This window comes from Tyto alba, unplaced genomic scaffold (genome assembly GCF_018691265.1).
Source record: "Tyto alba isolate M040663 unplaced genomic scaffold, T.alba_DEE_v4.0 Super-Scaffold_28, whole genome shotgun sequence".
NCBI lineage: Eukaryota > Metazoa > Chordata > Aves > Strigiformes > Tytonidae > Tyto > Tyto alba.
Window position 1 is genome coordinate 284,105 of NW_024881302.1, and position 23,916 is coordinate 308,020.

The 23,916-nt window shown below is 43.5% G+C and overlaps 2 protein-coding genes and 1 long non-coding RNA gene across 8 annotated transcripts in view; 2 read left to right on the forward strand and 1 right to left on the reverse strand.

Annotated features, from left to right (window-relative positions):
- The first annotated feature begins 279 nt into the window (after nt 1-279).
- NSMCE1 (NSE1 homolog, SMC5-SMC6 complex component) lies at nt 280-14,009 on the forward strand. 3 transcript variants are annotated; one of them, XM_042798632.1, is made up of 8 exons: nt 280-386; nt 1,470-1,613; nt 8,575-8,696; nt 9,621-9,698; nt 11,029-11,175; nt 12,132-12,248; nt 13,177-13,297; nt 13,780-14,009. In XM_042798632.1, exons 1-8 carry the CDS (start codon nt 320-322, stop codon nt 13,860-13,862), a joined length of 879 nt encoding a protein of 292 aa, XP_042654566.1. In that variant the 5' UTR covers nt 280-319; the 3' UTR covers nt 13,863-14,009. The 3 variants fall into 3 exon arrangements, with proteins under 3 accessions (XP_042654566.1, XP_042654567.1, XP_032843481.2); XM_032987590.2 differs by lacking the exon at nt 280-386 and adding an exon at nt 563-1,114; XM_042798633.1 differs by lacking the exon at nt 1,470-1,613 and having other exon boundaries at nt 291-386.
- On the reverse strand, nt 13,598-22,868 carry KDM8 (lysine demethylase 8). Of its 3 annotated transcripts, none has more exons than XM_042798629.1 (7): nt 22,319-22,867; nt 21,549-21,718; nt 20,099-20,231; nt 19,186-19,227; nt 18,278-18,427; nt 15,565-15,657; nt 13,598-15,465 (listed from the first exon to the last, which is right to left on the reverse strand). In XM_042798629.1, exons 1-7 carry the CDS (start codon nt 22,823-22,825, stop codon nt 15,301-15,303), a joined length of 1,260 nt encoding a protein of 419 aa, XP_042654563.1. In that variant the 5' UTR covers nt 22,826-22,867; the 3' UTR covers nt 13,598-15,300. The 3 variants fall into 3 exon arrangements, with proteins under 3 accessions (XP_042654563.1, XP_042654564.1, XP_042654565.1); XM_042798630.1 differs by having other exon boundaries at nt 22,358-22,866; XM_042798631.1 differs by lacking the exon at nt 15,565-15,657 and having other exon boundaries at nt 22,319-22,868.
- The window catches only part of LOC116960363, a 161,407-nt gene continuing 160,169 nt past the window's right edge, over nt 22,679-23,916 (forward strand). The window contains exon 1 of one of the 2 annotated variants that reach the window (XR_006165858.1): nt 22,679-22,757. This is a non-coding gene — a long non-coding RNA (uncharacterized LOC116960363). Of the gene's footprint in view, nt 22,758-22,987; nt 23,337-23,916 lie in introns of those variants that run through there. The other variant, XR_004406340.2, reaches the window with a different exon arrangement.

Sequence of the window (23,916 nt, forward strand, 5' to 3'; positions counted from 1 at the left end):
ACCGGGGCGCTCCGCAGGACGATGGCGGCACGAACGGCCGGAGCCGCGGGGAGCCCCGCCCCGGCAGCGCCCTTCCGCGGCGGCGGGGGCGCGGCTCAGCCAGGCCCACCTCCGCCGGAGCCGCGGGGAGCGCCGGTCCCTGCCGCCGCCCCGGCCGAGGGAGGGCCCGGGACCGGGCCCAGCACCCCACTCGGCCCCGGCCCCGGCCCGGCACCCCGGGACGGTGCGAACCAGGAGCGGGAGTTCCCGGCACGGGGAGGCGCGGCTGCTGTGGCGAGGGGCGGGCACTGCCTGGCTCCGCCTGCTGCCGAGGCGATCGATGGCAGGCCGTCGCAGCGATCACCGAGCTGCCGCGCGCGGGGAGCAGCGGCGCGGGAGGCCGGCGGGTGAGGTGGCCCCGGGGAGCGGGCGGGCGCCCGAGCGGGCGGGGTCGGGGTCGGGGTCGGGGTCGGGGTCGGGGTCGGGGTCGGGGTCGGGGTCGGGTGGGGGCTCGGCGGGGGGGCGGCGGGCAGTAGGGGCGGGGACGGGGCGGGTTCACGGACAGTTGCCCGCGGATTCCCCGGTGGGCTGCGGCTGGCGGCAGGCCCCAGGCCCCAGGCCGAGCGGGCGGGGCAGGCCGAAGCTCGGCTGGCGGCTGGCGGTCGCTCTGTGAATCTGCTTGAGGGGGAAAGCTGCCACGAATGAAGAAAACTGACGGCGGAGCTGCTCCTCGTTTTCCCCTGAGCAGCTTCCAGCACGCTTCAGTCTCAACAGCGTTGGCCGTTTCGGCATGTCCCGCGCAGCGGCAGCCCGGGGTCCGCTCGGGCTCTGGGGTCGGTGGTGGGCGCGGGGAAGGGCAGCGTGTTTACCCACTCGGTGCTGCTGGTCAGAGACCGTCCCTGTGCCAGGGCAGAAGGGAAGTGCAAGACTAAAAATCTCAGCGCACACCAGCACATCTCAGTTTGGTCCGTTATTTGGTCCTTTGGCTTGGAGGAGTCTGGAAGTTGCGAAGCTTCTTTTTCCCTGTGAACTGACAGCGATTATTTGGCTATTATCCAGTTAAGGAATTTCTTGAGATGCTTTTATTTAGTTCTAATGCTCTTCAGAACATTTAGAGGAGAATTTTCTGTCCAAAGTAAGTTACACTCTAGTTAGACAAGTTATTAGGATATGTAGTAAGCAGAAGTGTTTAACACAAAACTATTCAAGGTGTTCTGTTGATTGTTACACATACAACGCTACTATTTTCAGTTTGGGGGTATGATAGCACAATGCCTATGTTGTTTTATTTGGTAGCTAAAATTAGTTGGACTTTATGCTTTACATCCTTCTAGAATCTTGGAGTTAGTCACCATCTGTATTCTGAGAACAACCTGGAGGATCTGCTTTTTTGCCTCAGTTCAGTGTACTTGGCATCTTGCATATGCTTGGACTGTGTATTTCTAATTAGTGTGAACATGTGCATTAATTCCAGTTTACACCTCTTGCAGCACTTGAAGCTTGGTGGAATATTGCGATGGCAGCTCAGATGACTGATGCTCATCGACGGTTCTTGCAGGTCCTGATGTCTCATGGGATAATGGAAGGATCAGAGGCTAGGAAATTACATAGGTGCTGCTGTGAAATCCATAAAGGTGTGTGTCTCTTTTAAAGTAAAAGTAGGGAGGTGGAAGAACTGTTTTGTTTTTTTTTTCCTGGTGGAGTGTAGTAGAATTTCTGACAGAGAATGGCTACCATATTTTGTTGCAAGGTTTGGACAATCCAGGCCTGAGATCAGACTGCTAACAACACCTGTGTTATGAGGATGACCTTGAAGGGCTGTGTTGTGAGGAACTGTATCTGTTAATGAGGAATTTTCCCAGCTATGTATCTGGCCAAGCTAAGCACAAGTAGGCAGCAAACCGCAAGATGCTTGCCTATCACAGTTTCCCTTTGGGTGTGTGATAAGTTGCTTATGACCAATAATCAAGGGGTATGGGGCGCGTGAACAGCGGGTGCTTGCTGTGCAAAGGATATAACCCAGCGATTCGGGCAATAGAGGGGGACGACATGTAGCCGCATCGGGGTGATTGTCGTTACTCGGGCCACTCTCCGTATTGGGACCCTCTTCAGCGGAGCTTACAAATAAATAGATTTCTGAAAATCATATATCATCCAAAAAAAAGTTAAAATACTTTAATGATGTGAGTGTTTGTCATGGTTTGGGCCTGGTCAGCAACCAACCCCACAGCTGGTCACCCTCCCTTCCCCCTCCCCACCTGGGAATGGGGGAGGGCATTAGAGGGGGGAAGGCAGACTCGAAGGCTGAGATAAGAACAGTTTAATAATGGCAATGAAATGAGAACAATGACGATGATGGGGGGAAAACAAAAAGAAACATATAACCAGGCAATGTCCAGCGTAATTGCTCCCCACTCGCTGACCAACCCCCAGCCCGTTCCCGGCCAGCGACCCCGAGATACCAAGATCCTGCAGTCGCAATCCTGGAAACGAGAGAGAGAGCTCCTTCCCCACCACCCCTCCTCCATACAGGGAGCATGACGTGCCATGATCTGGAATATTTCATTGCCCAGTGTGGGTCAGGTGCTGTGGCCGTGCCCCCTCCCTGCTCCCTGTGCCCTTGCGCACGGGCAGGACAGGGGGAGTAGGAGAGTCCTTGAAGTCTCGGTAGCAGCTGAAAACACCAGTGTGCTGTCAGCATTCTTCTACCAAACCCAAAGCTAAATCCAAACCACAGCACTCATCTAGCCCCTGAAAAGGAATGTTAACTCTGTTTCAGCCCAAACCAAGACAGTGTTCTCTCTCTTTCCTAAAAGATAAAATAACACAGCAATGAGGAAACTTAAGTTTTAATTGGATCACACTCATACAGAGCACTTTATTTTAGCAAAGATGTTTTTTATGGGTTATACATTTTTTTTTTAAATTATTTTTTGACACTGATAGTGCTGAAATTTCAAGAATGTTTTCCTTCATACTTGTTTGGAAAGATTTCCTTTGGAATATAGTATGAAGTGTATGCTGTTATCCATCTTGAGAAAATCTGTCATGTCTGACCAATTACATGGTCAGCTGCTTAGTTTTAATATATGCTATATCAAGCTGAATTTTATGGCACGTGTAATAAAAATTTGGTTATATATTTTCAAATCTGTTTGAAATTCATGTTCAATCTTAAATAGTGCAGAAATGTGTAAACAATAAGGATTTTTTTCAGAGGTATACTTACAGATCAGACATCTGTATTTCATCTTCACTAATTTTGAAAATGTGGTGGGCACAGACTGAAATAAAGTTGTAATGTGTTTAGCATGAATTAATCACTAGGTATTAGATGTGTCAGTTGCTGGTTCCCAGGAAAGAGTGAAAGGATGAAATTTTTCTATTTTCATCTTTTCCTTATTTATGAACAGAATTGAAAAGGAATGTGTAAAAGCAAAAAGTTCCATTTAGAAGGAAGCACCCAAATCCTGTTCAAATTAAACTATTGATGTTTAAACCATTACTATTGAAAGGCAGATAACTCCAGTAAATGTTGTTTAAATTACACATTCTGAGATCTAATATGCACTGAATATATGTCTCCAGATATTTTCTAGTTCTCTAGTATTTATGACTTTAAAGATAAAAGCCTTAACAGTTACTGGAGGGGTTTAATCGGTTCAGGATATCTATGTACATCTGAGAGCTGAACCAGTAACTGCAGGGGAACTGAACTATTCAGTTGCTGCTGGCTAGCTGGGATGATAACTTTAGCATCACCATTGCTAACTGATCTTTCTCTCTGTTAAGAGAGAAGACTGTAGTCACTGATGTGCACAACCTGTTATTAACTGCATCTTGCTTTGTTGCCACAAGTGGAGTCCCTTCTGGGCGACAGCACTATTTGTGTGTTTTCCTTAAAAGTAGTCAAACAGAATCCATAGGTTTTCAAACTCTCCTGAGCCGAAGGAGTTTATTTCAGCACTTGCCCAAATTTCTGACTGAAAAAATGTAAGCGTGGAAAAATAATGTTGCTTTTTACAGGTTTACTCCTATGAGAACCAAGCCACTGTGATTTGTAAAAGAATTTATCATAAATGCTAGAGATGGCCTAAGCCAATAGCATGGCTATGAGTTTATTGTGTGTTAAGAACAAAGAACCCTAGGAAAAAAACTTTACGGCTAGATTGTATTTTCAGTATGCAGGATCAGTGAGCTGTACTGCAGTAGGAGCTGACAGAGTTATTCTCTAGGAAGGTTTATTTAATAGAACGATTTAGAAAAAAATGGCACCATTGCAACTGCTGCCTACCAAGTACTTGATATTTTTCCTGTGTAGTGACAGTTGATGTGCAATGGAAAAGTTTGTGAAATTACACAGATACAGTGTGGGAGTTCGAACTGTTACAGTTTTATTAAATGCTCTACCTAGGAAAGCTTTCTGTCACATTGGGAGGCAAAAGGATATTGAAATTGACTCATTGAATGGAACATTTCCCCCCCACATTTGTTTTATGAACAAAAGAACCAGTGATTTGACAAACCTTTCAGTGTTAGGGTCAAAGTTAGCAGTATCACAATTTACGAGATCATGGTAATAGCATTTTGATGAGGAAGCTCAGTCTGACTGGGCTGTTTCTAGATAACATTCTGATTTTGATGTAGTTTTTTCAAATACATCTTAATACTGTTTAGTGCAATCTGAACAGTATTTTTCAATTCAGATCAGAGCTGATTTTACTACAACTAGCTTATTTGAATTAATTTCTTTCTCCTGCAGGTTGTAAGCATTACATAACAAGTCTGTCTCCTATCTATGACATTGGTTTCCTTAAATACAAGAGGATAAAAAAGCTGTGTCAAATGATGTCAAGTCATATAATAATCAGCTTGTGCACCTTCTGAGCAAAGCGATCTGAAAACTTTCCCTCCTGGTTGTTTGGCACATTCTCTTCCGGTTTATTTCAAAATCTGAAGCTTTTTAGCCACAAGACACCTTCTTATTTTTCTGTGTATCACCTGCTTGCTTCCTGTTAGCAGACAAGTGTCTATGCTAAAAATCTGCACAGAGGTCTGAAGGAAAAGCTCCAAACATCTATCAAAGTGCTGTGTAGTACCACTAGAAATTGCACAATCAGTTAGAATACAAATTGCAGGCTTGTTGAGGAAGGTTATTATAATTGCTAATACTTTTTTACTGGAATCCCTTAATGCATGCTGTATATGTCTGCATTGTGTTGTGGCTTCTCCAGTTATGAAACACATTATAGTACAAACAGTGCAAAGTTAAAAGACATCTTGCAGATCTCTAGCATTATATAATAGTTAAGGTACCATGACATTCTTGGTGTCCTTTCTGGGATGGCTTTGTGTGCTGTCTGTGGGTGCAAGCTGGCTTTTCCTTTGTGTAGTCAGGGAGATGGTAGTGTCTGAGTTGGCTATTGTTGGGTCCCTTTACAAGACACTGTGGAAGGAGGACATGTAGAATATTACTCTGACCCTGACACCCGCCTGAAAGCCGTAAACAGTAAAAATAGGAGAGTGTGTAGTTATTTTTCCTGCTGTCTTTGAAGCCAGCTGAAGTTCTTTAATAACTGAAGCTCTGGGTTTATACTACTCTAAATAGTAAAGCTGGAAAGATGGTGCCACGCCCCTGGAAAATGCATTTCTTTCTGTAACAGCGTGATTTTTTCTTTGTTTTTTAACAGATCATGGAATAAGTATTGAGATTTATGTGCTCTCTATCCCTTCATAGATTTCCAACTTTATCTGTATTTTCTTGGATTCAGCACATCTTCATTTGACAAATATTTGACTATAACACTATTAGGCATTTTCGTGACCAGCATTTTATTTTCCAAAGACATGGTCATTCACAGGTGTTTTCTTTGCCACATTCTTCAAGGCCAGAAGATTAACAGAAAACACAGGTATATTTTCTTTTGCTATATTTTTGATAAACCTAAGGATAATTTTGAGGGACAAAATCGGGTTGCCTCTCAAACCAATGGCCATATTTACTGAAGGACAATATTAGGTAATATTTGTAAAATTCATTAAAAAATGTAGCTGTATATTAAATTACAGTGGAGTTCATTAGAAAAATGGCTGATACAGTCCATATATAAAAGGATGCTTAGAAAAACGGAAGAATGAGAGAAAACTGTTTCTTCCCTGCCTGTTTGGATGTACAGAAGGAGTGTATTGAATAACTGTTCATTAACATGGATTGTATCAGACTGGATTTTGACTAAGTATGTTTTGTATTTTATTTAACTGGCCTGGTAGCTGGACTCAGAACAAAGTAACTGTTAATGTCAACCTTAGTCCGCAGTCATACCAATTTCTTAAGCATAATACATTTCATTGGCCATTGAAAGACCCAATAAATAAATCATACATGAGAAACAGGGATTCATAGAATAGACAAGCATTTTTGTTTTACATGTTTTGTATGCCTTTTAGTACTTAGTATTCTAGGAAAAGCCACAGCAACTGACCCTGTGTGTGACACAGTGTGCTTATTATGCTTTTATATTGTCTGCAAAGTTCAGCTAGAGTTTAGGGGAATTTTTCTTATCTGTGGTGGAATGTGCAGTTGACCATCTGTTTTATCAGAGAAGTGTTTGCATGGCAAAACAACAGCAAAATCCACTGTACTGTTGTTTTGATATTTTGCTTTATCAAATGTGTCAGAACTAGGAAAAGAAAACATGGCTCCTCAAATGAGGCATTTTCATGTAGACAGTGAATTACTAGTTCTGAAAACAGATTACAATAAGCACATCTGTGCTACAGTATTAGTTGGGATTGCATTTTATGCCCGAGAAAAGGAAATAATTCATTTGTTACAAAAAATAACTTAGAACAAATGTAACTAAGTTGTAGTTTTGTTTTGGGTTTTTTTGTTTTTTTTTTAATAAGATGCTACATTATAACAGGGGAAGTTTTTGGAAATTAAGATTTTTCAAACAATTTAATGCAGTGTTTTAGTAGTAGGGTAGTCCTGGCTCTAGTATGCATCTAACATACTCATGTTACAACAAGGTCTTCTTTAACACAGTCTTTCAAAGTAGTATTGTCACCTCTGAGATATTTTATCAGAAGAAAAAAACGACAAAGAGATTCCAGTACATGCATAGTCAGAATAATACTTACTGAATGAAGATCACATTAGTTTGTCTGATTTCTCATCAAAACTGTTGACAGTAAATAGCTTGTTTTCAGTAGTAATGTATTTGAATAAACAGTTTCTGTCCAGTCAGTTGCTATGGCTGTCTGTACAAGAACTGTTCCGTAGAGGTAAGTTATAAGCTTTTGCAAATAGTAAAGGGCATTTATCGTTTCTCCTGAGTCTGGAATTGTAAATTGAACAACTTTTTAGATGTTAAAATGATTAAGTACAGCTTTTGGTGTGGTCTGTCCCCCATTCATGTTTCATGGAGAGTTTATACCCCTCCTTTTTTGACAGAAGATCTACTAGAGCAGCCATTCATCTCACATTAAAATGCTACAGCTGTTGTACAAAAGAATATTCTTCTGTTATCTTTCATTTTACCCTCTTTCGGATCTGTCAGCAATGCTCCCTGGCTTTGATGTATGCAGAGTGTTTCCTGCTGACAGGTGCCAGGCAGGTGGCATGACAATTTGACAAAATTGCACTTTAATATTATACTTAATTATTGTTCTTGCTCTTTGTCGGTTTTGTTCACTTAAGGAGTCTTATAGATCAGAATCATGAACTTTCTGGGCAAGAGCATCCTGTGGCTGATGTTTTTGCATTGTACTATGCTCTGTAGTGAGGTTTTGAGAGGAGGAGCTCTGTCTGATGCTGTTACACAAGTGGTAGACTCTTATGACTGAGAATAGTATTATGTTAGTGATAACTGGTAGTATTTTTGAGACACCAATAATTTTTCTGAAGTTATGAGCTGTTACTTAACTCTGTTTTTTAAACCCTAGCCTGCTGAAGTCAACAGTTTTGCCACTGACGCAATTCTGTTGTGGATGGAAACTCTTGTGGCCACGTGCTGTTGCTGTGCACGCAAAAGCCGTAGCATGTGCTTCTGCAGCATGGTTGTTCCAAAGTCCATCTTCATTACATCTCTGGTAGAACTTCTGCTAGTATTTAATTTGTTTGTAGAACATGACACAAGATGTTACCTGTATTTCTACAGCACTAGAATTTTAAGTTTTCTGGTATGTAACTTGATCATTTACATGCCATTAATTTGTGAAACACAAAAAAACCAAGGAATCTCTTGTATGTAAATGAAAGAAAGCAAGTATATTGTTTGTATTGTGCATAATAATTCTTCCTGGTCATGTTTTATTTTCAGTGGAACTTAGTTCAAGTCACTGTAATTAGTGAATTAATGTGGCGGGTTCCAAACAGCGAGGCAGAATGTCTGGACTCTCTAAACTCTTGACTTTCAAGTAGCTGAGCTTCTCTGAGAGCTAGGAGTCAGCAGCACAAGAAAATGATGCATCTGCTGAATATAACAGACCTGTTTGAATTCTCCCTCACTTCTAACTTTCACATAGGAAAAAAATATTTCAGCAGATAAAACATAAAAAGATCTGACAGATGTGCTTTTTCTTATTTATTTTCAGTCTACTATGCGCATGATAAACTAGATGATTTCATCAGTACTATTAACAGCCATCTACAGCCGTTGTTTATGCAGATCCGGAAAGGAATGTCGGAAAGTGACGGGAGAGCACATTATGCTTTAGTAAGTATGTGATGTGCTGCCATCGCGTGGTTTATGTGGGGCTGTTCCACAGTTACGCTGGCAGCTGCTGTAGAAGCTGCTTGTAGAACAGGGAAGTGGGAGAATAAACTGCCAACAGCCTAGGTGCGTGGAAATGGAATGTGCCAGCAAGGACTACAGCAGTGTCTGGTTTATTTAGCATAAACATTGTTTAAGTGCTGAGGTGAGATTTCTTCTTCACAGGATACTTTCTTTTTCAAGATGAGTTTTTAAACTAGAAACCATGGAGAACCCTCCATTAGTTTTCTTTTTCTCTTGCTCAAAAATCAACCTAGCATAAAAGGGGTTGCTAAGGAATGGTCTATAAAAAGTTTCCTTATATGCTCTGCAATATGCATGTCAGAGAGGGAAGGTTATATAGTAATTTCAAAAGACTGTACAGGAGGTATTCTAACATTAGCTGCTGCTTTTAACTTTTCTGGGTTATTTTGCTAGTTAAGTTGAGCTAATAATAAGTAGCAGTAGCATGTGCAATAAGAATATGAAATAGCAATAACTGTTTTTCATAGAGAAGCAAAAATGCACATTACAACACGGTTACTGCTACTGTCCAACACAGTATCCTGGTGTAATATATCAGTTCTACTATATAGAGCTAATACTCTGTATTAGGTCTATAGCAGGAAGGTTGGGTTGTTTAGGAGCTTGGCCTGGGCAGAGGCAGCTGTGGAGAACCTGTGGCTGGATGATCAGGGCTTGTAAAGAAAGGACTTAAGTAGCATTGAGTGTCATCTTTAAGGACCAGCCTCTCTCATGCCACTTAAAGAAATTATATTTCTGTTAATTGTAGATGATGTATTCTTTATGCCAGAGGATCTTTTATAACTTACAGTGTAGAAATACAAAGGCACATTGAACACAGTTTAAGTATTGTTTTTTTTGTAGGTGAATTTGACAGAAACTGAAATAACTAAAATGGCATCTGACTATGCAGAAAATGAATTAGAATTGTTCAGAAAAACAGTAAGTATGTCATTAATTAGTAAATCACATTATTTATGAAGGTACCATCTTAAAATGAGTGGAAATGAAAATGAATGGAGATGTGGTTCTGGAACTAGTTGCCGTCTTACCCAAGTTTATCCCAAATTGAATGGGGGGGAGCAGGGATGAAAGTATATGCAAGTATTGATTTCCTGTTGATATTCAGTTACTGGTAAATTGAAATCAGCAATAGGGGAGTGCTCCTTTGAGTCAGTGACTTGACACAGCTGCTTTTAGTTAAATACATTTCTTCAGGATTTTCAGTTGCGATTGCTGAATTTTTCACTGGCTTCAGTAGTCTAGTAATACACAGTAGTTTTTAATGCCAACAACATACAAGTTGGATTTCCTGCTTTGAATAGAAACATTTGTCTATTGTTATTGCTTAGCCAGTGAATACCGTGTTTAATAAACTAGTCAGAATGCTGCTTTTTAAACAAGGAAACGTACGCTTGAGAATTTTTTAAAGTTCCAGATATAGCTATTGGGCTGAGATTTCAGGACATTTTATGTCCAATTTCTTGTCAACAACCACTAATGTGAGTTGTGATCATAGCTATGTATCTTGCATGTTTTAGTGAATTGTTCTCATAGTTTCTTGAACTTTGAGGACTTCATTTTTCCACTAGACTTTTAAGAATTTTTTTGCACACTCATTAAAACAAAAATTTCTGTATAAACTGGAGATGTGTATTGACTCTTCTGTGGTAGCTGCAAAAGTCTGGAAAAAAGTCTATACATGGATAGTACCCAGAGATTTACCTGCCCCATTATTGGTGAGGCACCTATACAGTTATGTCAGCAATGCAGAGATGGCATTGTCCTGGCGCACATTACTACTGGCATAAAAACTGTGCTTGCTGCTCTGTGATTATGAGCAGCAGGCATGTTTCCAATGAGAGATTCTCTGAAGACTGGTAATGCTGCTACAGCCTTCAAGTGTCAGGTAGGTTCAGCAGTACTAATGACTCCAGAGTGGACAAACTTTAGTAGTGAGAGATTTTTCCTCATCAGAACCTTGACAAAGAGCAGATAAAAAGCAGTAGATCTGTCACTCCTCAGTATGCTCAAGGGTCCCTGACTGCAGCTTCATTTAAGCAGCACTGTATTTGTGGAAATGTTTTCTTGGCAAAGAGTAAAACCATAACAATGATCGTTGCAGCTTTTGGCCTTTGTTTTACAGTTCTGGTTCAAGCCATATACTGTAGTATGTCTCATGTATGGATGCTAAAAAAGCTGTACATTAATACAAGGTGTGTCTATTTAATTGCATGGGGTTTTTAATAGTTGAAAATGTTTCTTTTTGTAGATGGACCTAATTGTGATATCAGAAAATGGCTTTGCCTCTTCTACAGATATTTTAAACTTGGCTGACCAACTTAAGACAAAGAAAATGAAGAAAAAGGAAGCGGAACAAGTGCTGAAAGTTTTTGTGGAGGATAAGTGGCTTTCTGAGGTAACTGCTGTATTTTTTCAATTGCTCATATTTCAATAGGTGCAGCTATTATTTTCTTATGGATGTGATGGCTGAAACTGGAGCTGTTCTTTAATGAATGATGGCAAAAGTGGTTATGTGGGGCCTGTGTTTATTGCTGCTCCAGTGATTTTTACAGAAAAAGGTAGTACATTTACAAGGAAAAAGTTGTAGGGTAGGTCTATAAAGGACAATGTGGTTTCAGTTTTTTGTACCTGAGATAGGCGGGTATATGTATACAGCCCCGCACTGCAACATACAGACATCCTTTGGACACAACAGCATGGCATACTTAAACTCGAAACAAGAACTTGGGAAAGCTCCTCAGATTGACCAGTGCTGTTACTTACATTCAGAATATACTGAAAAGCAGTGAGGCCAAACATGTTGAAAATTCCTGTACCAGAAATGCATGGGCCATTGTGTATGTTTTTAAATCTCTTTTACTGCATGAGGGAGAAATTGAGATTAGCTTACCATATGGACACTACAGTTGCTTGGCAAGACAAGTGAGACCTCAGTCCCTATAGATTTCAACCTGCTGCCACACATTTACTTATGTTAGAGCGATTTGGCAGAGATTTTCAAAGATACGTCAAGCAGTAAATGCCTAGATTTTGCTGAAAGCCATGTCCACTAATGTACAAATGGAGGATCCCCAAACTGCATGTCTTTGTTAAGGAGGACATGCTTGCTCATCTGTACCTTCCAAAGACTAGGTCTCTGTTAAAGGTGTGAGAACTTTGTTCTGATCCTCTCAACAAATGAACTACGCTACTTCAAAAGTATTTTGGCTTTGCATTATGTCAGTGTCAGCATGTTAGCTTCACAATGACAAAAAAAAGTGAATCAAATGCTTGCTAGCAGGTGGTTAGAAACATCAAAAAAAGGTAAAAGGAATTAAAAGAAATTCCTTGTCTTGTCACTTGTTTCCTTAGAGAAATGGAGAATATACGCTGCATACTCGTTGCATAATTGAGATGGAACAATATATTCTCAGCAACTATCAAGATACGGCCAGGAAGTGTAATATCTGTCACAGCCTTGCCATCCAGGTAACATTTGTTTTATTAGCTCAGTAGGCATCTGACAGTGTACTTACGTGGTCACAGATGAAGTTTGTGATACCTTTGAGTGTTAGGCAGGCACTAAAAAATTGTGGTCTTGTAATTTGGTAATGGTGCTCATGTACATAAAGAAAATCCCTTTTGTTTTTGTTTTTTTTTTTTTTTTCAGTGTAGGTATTTTATCTTGTGTCTTTGGAAAAAAAACTTGTCTTGGAGCAATATCCCCAAGTATAAACTTGGAGAAATTGAGCTCACCCAGTGAGGAACGTTATGGTGCTGTCTTGCTTTCAAAAGCCAGCAGGCTAGAGATGAACCCCTTATCCTTGAATACACAAAACAGTTAAGTGTTAGCTAGCTTATCTTTGGACCTTAAAACCAGCAGTCTTCGTGTGACACACGTTCATCATTGGTCCTGGGATTTTGGTTCAGGAATTGCTTGTGTCTTGGTCTTCAGAATGAACTTATATGCTTACATATAGCATGCTAAAGCACTATATTTCGATAGTACGTTACCAGTTTAGTCTTGCATCAGTTGTTAAAGCCTGAAGTCCTTTTCCAAAAACTGCTGCAGTCTTTCTCCTTGACCCTGCATCTTCTCACCTTCCCAACTAACATGCTTCCATGTTACTTTTTTTCATCTCAGTTGGTCCCCTTTATTGTACCCGAATAGCTCAGTGTTATTTGTCTTTCAAGCTAAATTTTGGCCTTACAGGAAGATGGTATTTTCTAGTTTCCAGGAAAATACCTCCTTTTATCATTTCCCAGCTTTGACTTTTGAGTATCCTCCAACTGTATCGTGTGAACCATTCTTTGGAATAAAGCATTGCATATCTGCCACCCTTTGTAATAATTTTATATTAAACTGAAGAATAGGTTAGAAACGTATTTTTTTTTTAATCAACACTTCTGATTTCAGAGCCAAGTATGTGAATCCTGTGGAATTGGAATGCATTTACCTTGTGTCAGAAAGTACTTTAGAGACCAGAGTGAACCACGCTGTCCCCAGTGTAATGCTTTCTGGTCTTGTGACATTCCAGGTACCAAGCAATCTATTTAAAAAAAAATTGAGTGTAATAATACTAGAGAATGGACTGTTATAGTCAGTGGCACTGCCTGCATTATTAACTGTAGTTGAATGTCAGTTATTTCTGACCTCAGCTGTATGTTTCAGACAGTAAACCATATATGGGCGACACCGAGCCCTGAAAGTGCAAGGATTATGCCTTATGGTCACTAGCAGATCCTGTGCATATTGTTTCTAACAACATTAAAGTGTGGAGATTGTGGTGAGGTGGGTGTACGGGGACTAGGGGACAGACACAACACAACACTAAAACTTCTGGAAATACTGAGCTTCTAAGAGCACAATCTTTTCAGAATTCCTCTATTCAGTCAGGGAAATTGCATGTTCTGAACAGGAACACAGGACTCCATAAAGCATTTTAAAAATACAGAGGTTATACAATATCACGCTTTTTTTGTGTGCCATTCATTAACCTTTCTTTTGTTTTCTTTACAGGTATGCGTCGAATAGACTGCCCGTCATCATCAAAAACAGGAAGGGCAGAGAAGAGCTTCAGTCTCAGCACTAGACGATGCTAGTAAAACTTGTTTTCAGTGAAATCTTTTTTCCCCACTCTTGTAAAATAGCCAGACTGTATTGTATTCGTTAGTAACAGTGCACTGTTCAGTGTACTTATTTTTTCCTGAAGTTTTATAAACCTTACAATAAAACTATCATTGACCTTCCTGTTCTCCTTCACAGCTTTCTCAGAAGCTGTTTTGGTTTCGTAGTTCTCCATATTCTTGGATTGGGACTCACAGTGTGTGTTTGGGAATGAAAGATGCAAATGTTTTGTCAGTCCTGGAAGCTGATCAATGCAGGTGAACTATTAAAAGAAGCCTTTCTCAGCAACAGCGTTCCTTATTTGTACAGCTTCAGCTGCACAAACGAAAGTGAAACCTGTTACTAGCACCACAGGGCTTCAAGTAGGTGAAAAAACAATGTAGCACTTGCAGTTTCCTCTCTGAGAAGACTGGCGAACACTTTCAGTTAGTACCCTTGCTTGTTTTTTACCTTTAGACACAGAAAAGGTCATCTGCCATAAGGCCAGGTCATGAGCAGCTATGCTCCGTAAGAGAGGGAATATTCCCGCAATCAAAATGATTGGGAAGGAGTAGAACAAAACTTTTGGGGCAGTACCAGCTTATGTCTGCAAAGTGTTGAAAAAGTTGTCATCCTAGGATTCTTTTAGTTTTTAGTACTAACACCTCACTCTCCAGTTTTATGTAATGATGCTTCTTCCTTTAAGAGTGACTTGGAAAAAAGACAAGGACTAGATATTGCCAGGTACCAGAATGGAATGGCAGCATATCTTTTCCTTTGTAGAAACGTGTGACACTGCAGAAGGCAGAGTGTCTGCAGTTCAGCTGATGGTTAATCAAAGTATGATTAAGCTTCAGTTTATTTAACTGCAATTAAAATATGGATTAACTACAATTATGTTCCTAGGCCTTAACACTAGTAACTTTTTGCTTATAGGAGATTGGTATCTTTCTTTGTGTTAGCTTTTTTTTTTTTTTTTAACGTATTGAACCTTAGGGTGGCACCATCCCTCACTGTTTATATAACTCCAATTTTTACTGTTATTAAGTCCAAGTAGAAGATAACACTAACCTGATGTTCCAAATATAGTTTGAAGCAGAGTCCTGGCAGTGCTGATATATAGACCCATTTCAGATGTACACAGGCATACAAGATGATGACCTAACAGATGCCCTTTGTGAGGAGTTCATATGAGAAATATCCACAAAAATAAAGTGGCTGTAGCATCTTCTTTCCATTTGCCCATCCCGATTTCTTCACCATGCTGAAACAAAGAGTTTGTTGGTTTCTGGTTTTAATCCACTTCTGACTTCCGGAGAGGGAAGAACATCCTCAGGCTTAAAAATAATTCTCTTGTGAGGAGATGCCAGATGCTACTTTTTCTGATTTTGATTTCCTATTACAATGCTAACAGACTTCATGCATGCTTTGGAGCTATGACCACCAGAAACTGACTGAGAAGCTGATATCAAGCGATTTTACATAGTGCCAATATTTAACTGGAATAAACAGAACCTGTCCAGGCATCAGAATACAGGACTGAAACGCGGCCTTTCTGAAATTGGGAAACTTGACTAAGTCAGGGTCTTCCACATCAACCTATAAAAAAACCAAAACAATCATCAGTAGAATGTCTTTACTCAAATATGATTTCATAAAGTAACATTACTGATATTAAAATTTCAGGCAACTATTTACCTGACTAGTGTTGTGAAGAATTTGGCTTTCATGTGGGTACAGGTTTTCTGAATCTTGTGGCGAATATAGACGGATATACTTTCTTCCAAATACCTGCATATATTATAATAAATATTTTCCATTTGTCATTAGCCTGCACATTACTGGAAACTATGGGCCATAGCTGGCACTTAGCAGTAAAATACACCTGATTACAAGTAACATCATTATCTTTGTTAGTAATAAACAGACACTGCTATAATAAAAAGTTAAATCAGATTATTGGGATTGAAGTACCAGTTCCCTTGGAGCAGATAAGAATTTGAAATACCAGGAAATGCCTTTAACCAAACCACTTTAAATTCAAAGTTTAAGGCACCCAATTTATTCAGTGTTATTTGGGCTCCACGTAGTTAGAAAGTAGAAGAACTGAGAATAATTAGGTTGAGTCTTCAGTGCAGTTCGCATCAGCAGGCAGAGGTACCTGCACAGAATACCATGTACTGCTAAGCTTCCATGTACCCCTTTAGCTCCTATTTCTGTGTCATCATTAAATCAGTTCTTTCATGGGAGTGCTTAATTGAAAGACTAAAATTCATGAGGCTAGTGGACTGATTGACCTGAACACTACACTGAATCGCAAGTTGTAGGTGCCTACAATGAAGTGTCAGAATAAACAAGAGTCAAAGCTGATTCCTGCACTGATACCAGTGGAATGCCCACAACAGGCAGAGGGTGAATATTCATGCTGCTTGTGCCAGCATTCAAGATTTCAAGGGCCAGGCATGATCATATTTGTTTGGAACTATCATATTAAAGGGCAAGTCAGTACTCTAACACACTACCCTGGACTGGCATCCCACCAAACTATTCCTAACCAAGCTGCTTTTCCTCTATCTTAACATCCCTTCCCATATAATAGAAGAGGATTTCCTGAAATCTTACCAACACCTGAGTTGTAATGCTAGATGCCTAAAGTAGCCTGCTTCAAGGACAGCACATAAACGTATTCTAAAGGCTGGACAAGTGTCCATGTATTCCCACTCCGTCCTACTCTTCACTATCAATGGTTAAACTACTAGAGCATTGATCTGAATAACTATGAGTGTCCATGTGTTTTCAGGATGCATTCCACTCTCCAAAAGGTCTATGGATACTAATTAGATCTCTAAAGAACCAAGTATTAAGTGATATCTTTGGTGATGTATGGAGGTAAAGGAAATGTTGGTTATTGCTCCAACAGCATGTTTTCTGAATCCTTTTTTTTTTTTTTCTGGCAGGGGGAGATGGGGAGGAATGGGAGGCGGGTGTTACCTGGCCTGCCATGAGCTATTAACAGCTCCTTTCTTCACTTGCCTTGCCGGGTTAAGGCCTTGTACTGCAAGGTTGAATGCACAAGTTAATGGGCAACAGCCTGCATCTTCAGATACTGGTTTCCTCATTAATGGAAATACTATGATCTCTGCAGCAGCTACCACCCAGACAGTAGAGATCATTCCACTTTGTTACTTGTACTTGTGCCTTCTTGTACTCCACAGCAACAGCTTAAATGGCATCAAGCGGCAGGACAGTTTTAATTGAAAATTGAAAACTGCCAGATCACCTGCTGTTCAAATTACAAAGACTCTTTTATAGCACTGGCAGATAGTCTCCCATTCTGCAGGCAGAAGAATACAAGCTCTGAAGTTTGTAAGGGAAGTATCTTTTCCCAGTCCAACAACTCCTATAATGGACTTCCACCCCCAGAAAATCCCCTCAAGCTTTACATAGTGTGTACAGTAGGATACTTTGCTTTCAGAGTGCGGATGTGTGTGTCAGGCAGGTTAGTGGGGAAGAGAAATACAATACATGCATAATAGCACAGCAATTGTAAAAATCTACTTTAGGAAGGCCTGAATTAAACCTGTTCTAAGTGAAAACACATGTTAGCAAGATGCAACTGTCTGGGACAGAGGAACTAAGGCTCAACCCATAAATAAGCACAAGTAGAAAGTAATCAATGTCATGACCCTGATGGAAAATGACTGAAAGTGTAAGCCATGGGGTTTTTTTAAAGATTCTGATGGGATAGAGGAAGAAACAGCAATCTCCTTCCAGTGAGCAAAAAACCCCTCAGTGTTTGAAGCTGTCAACTGCTTGGACCAGGAATACATCTTTGGACTTTGGCCACAAAGGGCCCCAGCCTTTTACTGTGTTACTCTGCACTGAAAGCTGTCATGAAAAAGCCTACCAACAGTCACTCACTCAGCAGCAATGAGGTCACAGTGCAAATATTACTTCATCTGACTCAATGCATGCATGAGTAGATATTTTACTGGGTAACCTGAAGTGGATTAAAGTATGTACCTAAATCCACCCCAAAATCTTGCTGTTCCAGAAAAGGAACTTCCTTTGTACACTGTGACAGGATCCAGTGGATTCTTCCCAACTCCATTACAAATTCCTTGTGTGACCTTGGAAAATCTGCTGCTTGTGATTTCTATTTATCACCTGCAAAATGAGGGTAAGTAATGGTCTATCTCAATGAGGAGCACTTGTGGCCTACAAGATTACACTGAGTATTAAACTGCAGTAGTGACAAATGCAATAGAACAGCAAAATAATATCTGCATATCCTCTATCCTTCAATTGTTCATCAAGTTGTTTGCTACCCTTGTCTCTGACACTTACATACAGTAAGCAATTTTTCTAACTATAGCATTAATGGCATGTGTAGAGTATGTAGAGTACAGACCTGGGCTAAAAAGTTTTGCTGGGGATCCTGATGAAGAGGTGAGATAGTGCCTTCTGGACCAAACCAAGCATTAATGGTGATGTCGTCTTCTTCCCCTTCACCCAGGCAGCAGTAGTCAGGGATACTGATATCCTCTTTCAATTCTGGGATCTGTTTCCATAAAGAAATAAACATTAAAATGGGTATGTGTTGACCTGCCAAAGTATTTAATTCATACAACAGAGGAACAAGGCTTGACACAAAGAAAGCAAGTGACCTGCTTGTCCTGCAAAGGCAGGAGAGAAGTAGCTGAACTGCTAGGAACGTCCTCACACTTTCTGTCCTAGCAAGTAGACTCTGTTGGAAGGAGAGGTTGGAGAAAGAAAGGGGTTTCTCATTCTTCAGAGACCCTTTGCTTTAGCAGAAACCAGAGAAACCCACAAGAATAAGTAGATTTGCTGTTCATGAAGAAAGTGCAGTTGATCTTTTATTCACTAAGCTTCCTTCTCCGTGAGATTCCTTTTTACATCTCCCATCAGCCTAATCTCTGTTTGACTGGAATGATATTTCAGATTATGATGAACATATCACTGAAGACTCTCCTGACCAAATCTCTTCCCCGACTTACATGTTCTTTGGGGAAATACTGCTTTCCAGGTGATATCCCTATAAGCATATGATACATTATACTGAAATAGCACTAAGATTGAATGTCTTCACCCCTGAAAGGGTTTTGTTTCCACACCTTTCAGTCAAATGGAACAAATGCATCTGTCTGTTCCTTAAAATTGTGGGAAGAGAAACTTAAGAAATACTGTGAATTCTCCGTATGCCCTTCCATCTAGTAGACTTGACATCCTCAGAGATGACTTGTGCTGCAGAGAAAACACTTGACTGCAGAAAGATAAAAAACATTCACTCAGTTTTACCTGATCAAAAAGCTGGTGCTGGGCAAGGTATCCCATACTGTTCTGAAAATACAGCAGAGAAAGAAAAAAAAAAATGCAGAGTGACATAAGGGGTAAAACTTCTCAGTCAGTTAATTTACTAACAGGTAATTAGAATTTATTTACAGGTAACATCCATTTCCAATGTCCTATTTCAGAGTACTAGAATTGTTTCAACAGCTGACTAGCATATGGGTCTTCTGAAATAGTAATTCACAGCTACACTGAAATCGTATGAGTGTAGATATATCCCCACAATCAACAAATTGTCTAGCTCGAGTTACTGGAAGAAGCCTAGCTATAGTCCTACAGAGTCTCAACGGTTCTGTTGTCAACCCTGTGACAACACTGCATCTTTATAGCAAGACCCTGCTGGTATACAGACTAGTTTACCTCTACTCCCAATTTGCAATAGCACACGGTTCTTCCTGTCAGAATACTAGTAAACAGAAATGAGGGCTTCAGATCCTCGGCTGTGAAAGTAAAAGGACATTCAATTGCTAATCAACTTTTCAGTTTTTTAGCCGGTGGCATGTGAAAGTGGATCTTGATCCTAGATATCACTAAGCGGTTTAATAACCAAGAGGAACAAAACTGCTAGCTGAGGATTGTTAGACTCCACCATTCAGGCTTTTGCTACAGAAGGTATCTATCTATTCATCAAATTCCAGCTGCTTTATGTTTGATTATATATCAAAATCAAACCTAGATATTGTTGCAATTACTATTTGTAGCTTCAGATCTTGAAAATATGACAAAACTTTTCACTCAGAGTTGTGCTTATAGCATACCCCCTTCCCTGACATCACCTCTAAGCCTGTTTGTTCTAAGCAGAAATTCTGTACCAATAACACACTGCTGTACTTGGAGATGAAAAAAATTAGAGTTAACAGACCTTATTCACAATATACTGGTTGATGAAGTCACTGACAGTCATGAGCTTCTGAGACCATTCCTCATCTGTGTATTGGGTACCCACTTCAACAGGGACTGTGCGGCACCCTGCGACTTGACAAAAATAGTCCACACTGGAATAAAGAAAGTTCCATTACCCTTTTATACTGCTCTTCTTACTAATTTTGAACCTAAGGCAAGCAATCAAAACCAATCTTTTAAGAGTAATAAAACTCTACTACCATGAGTTTCTTCTCTCTGAAACCACCCAGAGACAAAAGGCAGCAGAAAAGGATGCAAGCAGCAAGGAAACAGTCAAGTTTGTGTGTACATTATGTCACAACTGTCTGTTTTGTTTTAAAACCTTGTGTACCTCAGTTAACTATTGTTTCCTAATAAGCTAAGGAGATTTAAGCTGTTATTCTCTCTTATCTAGGGATGGATAATCTTTTTGCTGCCTGCTGCCACGTTTGCTAAATAGAATATATATTTTTATCATTAATGCTAGATCAACTCTCTGTCAGTGACAAATTCTGAATACAAGTGCCAACAATATCCACCCTGGCTAAAGTCTGAGGAATTACTTTGACGGGTGGTACACATCTCTCCACTGACAATGATACTAACCAAACGAAAAAGTTAATCTCTTTATGTGTTTGAAGTTAAGTGGAGTACCTTCCCTCAAAATAAGAATAAAACCCCTATGAAATAAGAAGTGTGTTCAGTTAATGTCAATTTTACCCTTGGCTGTGCAATGCAAGCAACTGCTCAAACTAAGTGTGAATGTTTTTTCCCCTTTTCTAAGGAATCATGAGCTTTATCTCACAAATACTCAATTTTCAGTATTGGAATTGCTGGCTCCATTACTTACATTACACAAGCAGCACAACGTTATTACCCACTCCTGAATGGTGATGTCTGAAACTCAACACTCAAAACATGACACTGAACAAACATCAATACTTGTACTTAATGAAAAAGCTAGTCGTGCTTACTCACATGTCTCTGAAATTCACCTGCCATTGCAGGAATTATCAGCAGGTTCTGAGACACAAAAATCAGTGATCTGTGTCTGACACAGACCCACTTAGGATGTGTTAGCAATGCATGTGCGTCTCTGGTTTGCAGCTGAGCAACACACAGCATCAGCAATCTGCACAGCCCTGGGAGGCAGGGCTGAGGGCTGCCCTTCAGTGCCCGCCTGGCCAGGACTGTGTTTCCCTGACACACTGGAGCATCTACCGCCTGACGCTCTGGATGCTTGGATGTGCTTCCTTCATCTATGAAGCGACTTCCACAGAGCGAAGACAACATAGCAGCAGGAAGGTGCTGCCAACAAAAGTCACTGCTGATGGCACCTGTCTTCTGTGAAGGTCTCTACTGAGCATCAAGATACCTGACGCATAAAATGATCCTTGCCTTTACTAGGACAGGGAAGAAACTCTTCTCACCTCCACTTCTTCATACACGGCCAGTGGTCCATAATCCCCTCTAAGACCACAGGCTTCTGTGGGATTAGGTAGTTGTCTCTGAAATGCTCCAGCGAAGGGCACTGAAGGTGTGGAAGCGCATCTTCCAGCTGCACAACAGGGACTGGAGAGGGGTGGTCAGTCCGGACCCTCTGGAACAGAGACATCCTGCTTCAACACCTGCTCGCGAGGGCCACCGCGGCCACCCCTGCCGCCGGCCCGGGGGGGAAGGGCGGGAGGAAGGGGAACGCCGAGCTCGGGGCTGCAGCGGCGGGGAGCAGACGCCGGGGGAGCGTGAGGGAGCCCGGCCTCGCCCCGGCGGCAGGAGAGCCGGGGGCGTGTGGGGGGTGTCGTGGCGGGGAGACGAGGCGCGGAGCCGCGGGGCAGGGGGTGGCGGCCGGGGGCCGGGCCCCCCCAGGGCCGCACCTCGGCGGTGCCCGCGGCCGGGGGCCGGGCCCCCCCAGGGCCGCACCTCGGCGGTGCCCGCGGCCGGGCCCCCCCAGGGCCGCACCTCGGCGGTGCCCGCGGCCGGGCCCCCCCAGGGCCGCACCTCGGCGGTGCCCGCGGCCGGGCCCCCCCAGGGCCGCACCTCGGCGGTGCCCGCGGCCGGGCCCCCCCCGGGCCGCACCTCGGCGGTGCCCGCGGCCGGGCCCCCCCAGGGCCGCACCTCGGCGGTGCCCGCGGCCGGGGGCCGGGCCCCCCCAGGGCCGCACCTCGGCGGTGCCCGCGGCCGGGCCCCCCCAGGGCCGTACCTCGGCGGTGCCCGCGGCCGGGCCCCCCCAGGGCCGCACCTCGGCGGTGCCCGCGGCCGGGCCGCGCCGCTCCGCGCGGGGCAGGTGCGCCTGCAGGACGCGGACGAGACGGGCGAGGACGTTGTCCAGGACAGAGGCGCCCATCAGCAGCCCCATGTCGCAGAGGCGCACGGCGGGCGCCAGCGGGCGGCCGGCGGCGACCTCGGCCAGCGCCCCGAAGAGGCAGCCGTAGGCGTAGACCTGCCGCCAGGCCTTGCCGACCTCCCGCCACGGCCCCGCGTTCAGCTTCTCCCAGGAGTAGTCGCGCAGGACGTCGCCCAGGCGCCGCAGCTGCGCCGCCGTGGCCGCGCAGGGCCGGCCGGCCGCGCCGCAGAGCAGCCCGCGGGCCCGCTGCAGCAGCAGCCGGACGCAGTCCTCCACGTCGCCGCTCAGCGCCAAGGTCAGCCCCTGCTCGGCGCCGGGCAGCAGCGCCCTGACCTCCGCCCAGAGGCCGGCGGGCGCCGCCATGGCAGCGCGCCCCGGCACCGCGGCGCTGCCGGGCCTGCGCGGGCCGGGGGGGCGGGCGCGGCCCGGCGCCAGGATCGCGGCGCGGGGGACCCCGCCCCGGCGGCTGCGGGAGCGGCGCCGCCGCGGGCAGCGCGGCCGAGGCAGCCGGCCCCGCGTCCCGCCCCTCGCCCGGGGCCGGCGGCCCAGGCGGGGCCCGCTGGGGCTGCCGGCAGCCCGGCGGAGTCGGGCGCCGTGACCCCCGCCTCGCGCTGGCACCTCCGCGGCCGCAGCTGCAGGCTTGGCTTGGCTTTGCGCTGCTCTTCCCGGTGCTTTCCAGAGCGCGTCTGCCTGACAGCGTTCCCCGGCCGCTGCGAGCCGGCGCTCCAGAGCGCCGCTGGTGGAAGGAGCAGCCCCGCTCGCGCCTGGCTCGGCCTTGCGTTTGTGCCCGGGTGCTGCTACGAGTCTTCATGCAGCTGCATAACGAACCGGAACGAAAACCTTTTGTAGATTAAACAAGCACCCGTTTTTTAAGGTTAGTTTTAGCCCAGGTCAGTCTCATCGCTTGGTTCACCACGTAGCTCCCTGCTCTTACGGGTGTAAGGAGGGGAGGCGGGCGATAGGAGCGTCAGGCGGGTGAGGGAAGCGGAGCCGTTCCTCTCGGCGGCACTGCTGGTTTTTGCTGGGTTAAAGATTCGGTGAAGCTGTAGCCCAGGTCTCCGCGAGCAGTTTAGTGTCACTGAAACTCCGCCTGGATGGTGTCATTTGGGCTGTTGGCCAGTGCGTCTATAACTGTATGGTTGATGCAGCTGCTTGCATTAAAAGGGAATGTATAAATTCAATGTAGTTTTCTGTCTACTGTAGTGTATGTGTTACCCGTACAGTGATGGTATGAGGGAGATAGCTGTTTTCACTTTGGAAATCTTTCCGAAGTGGGACAGGTATTAACAAGCAGATGACTCCTGGAAGATGTGAGTTACTCTAATCAATGTTGTTCTTAAGTAGTAGAAAGAAAGCCTATCTGAGACTTTGCATGCTGATCGGAGTAACCAGAGAGGAACCTGGAAGCGTCAGGGATGAATGCTGCTGTAAGGCGATGTCCTTTTGGTGGTTTA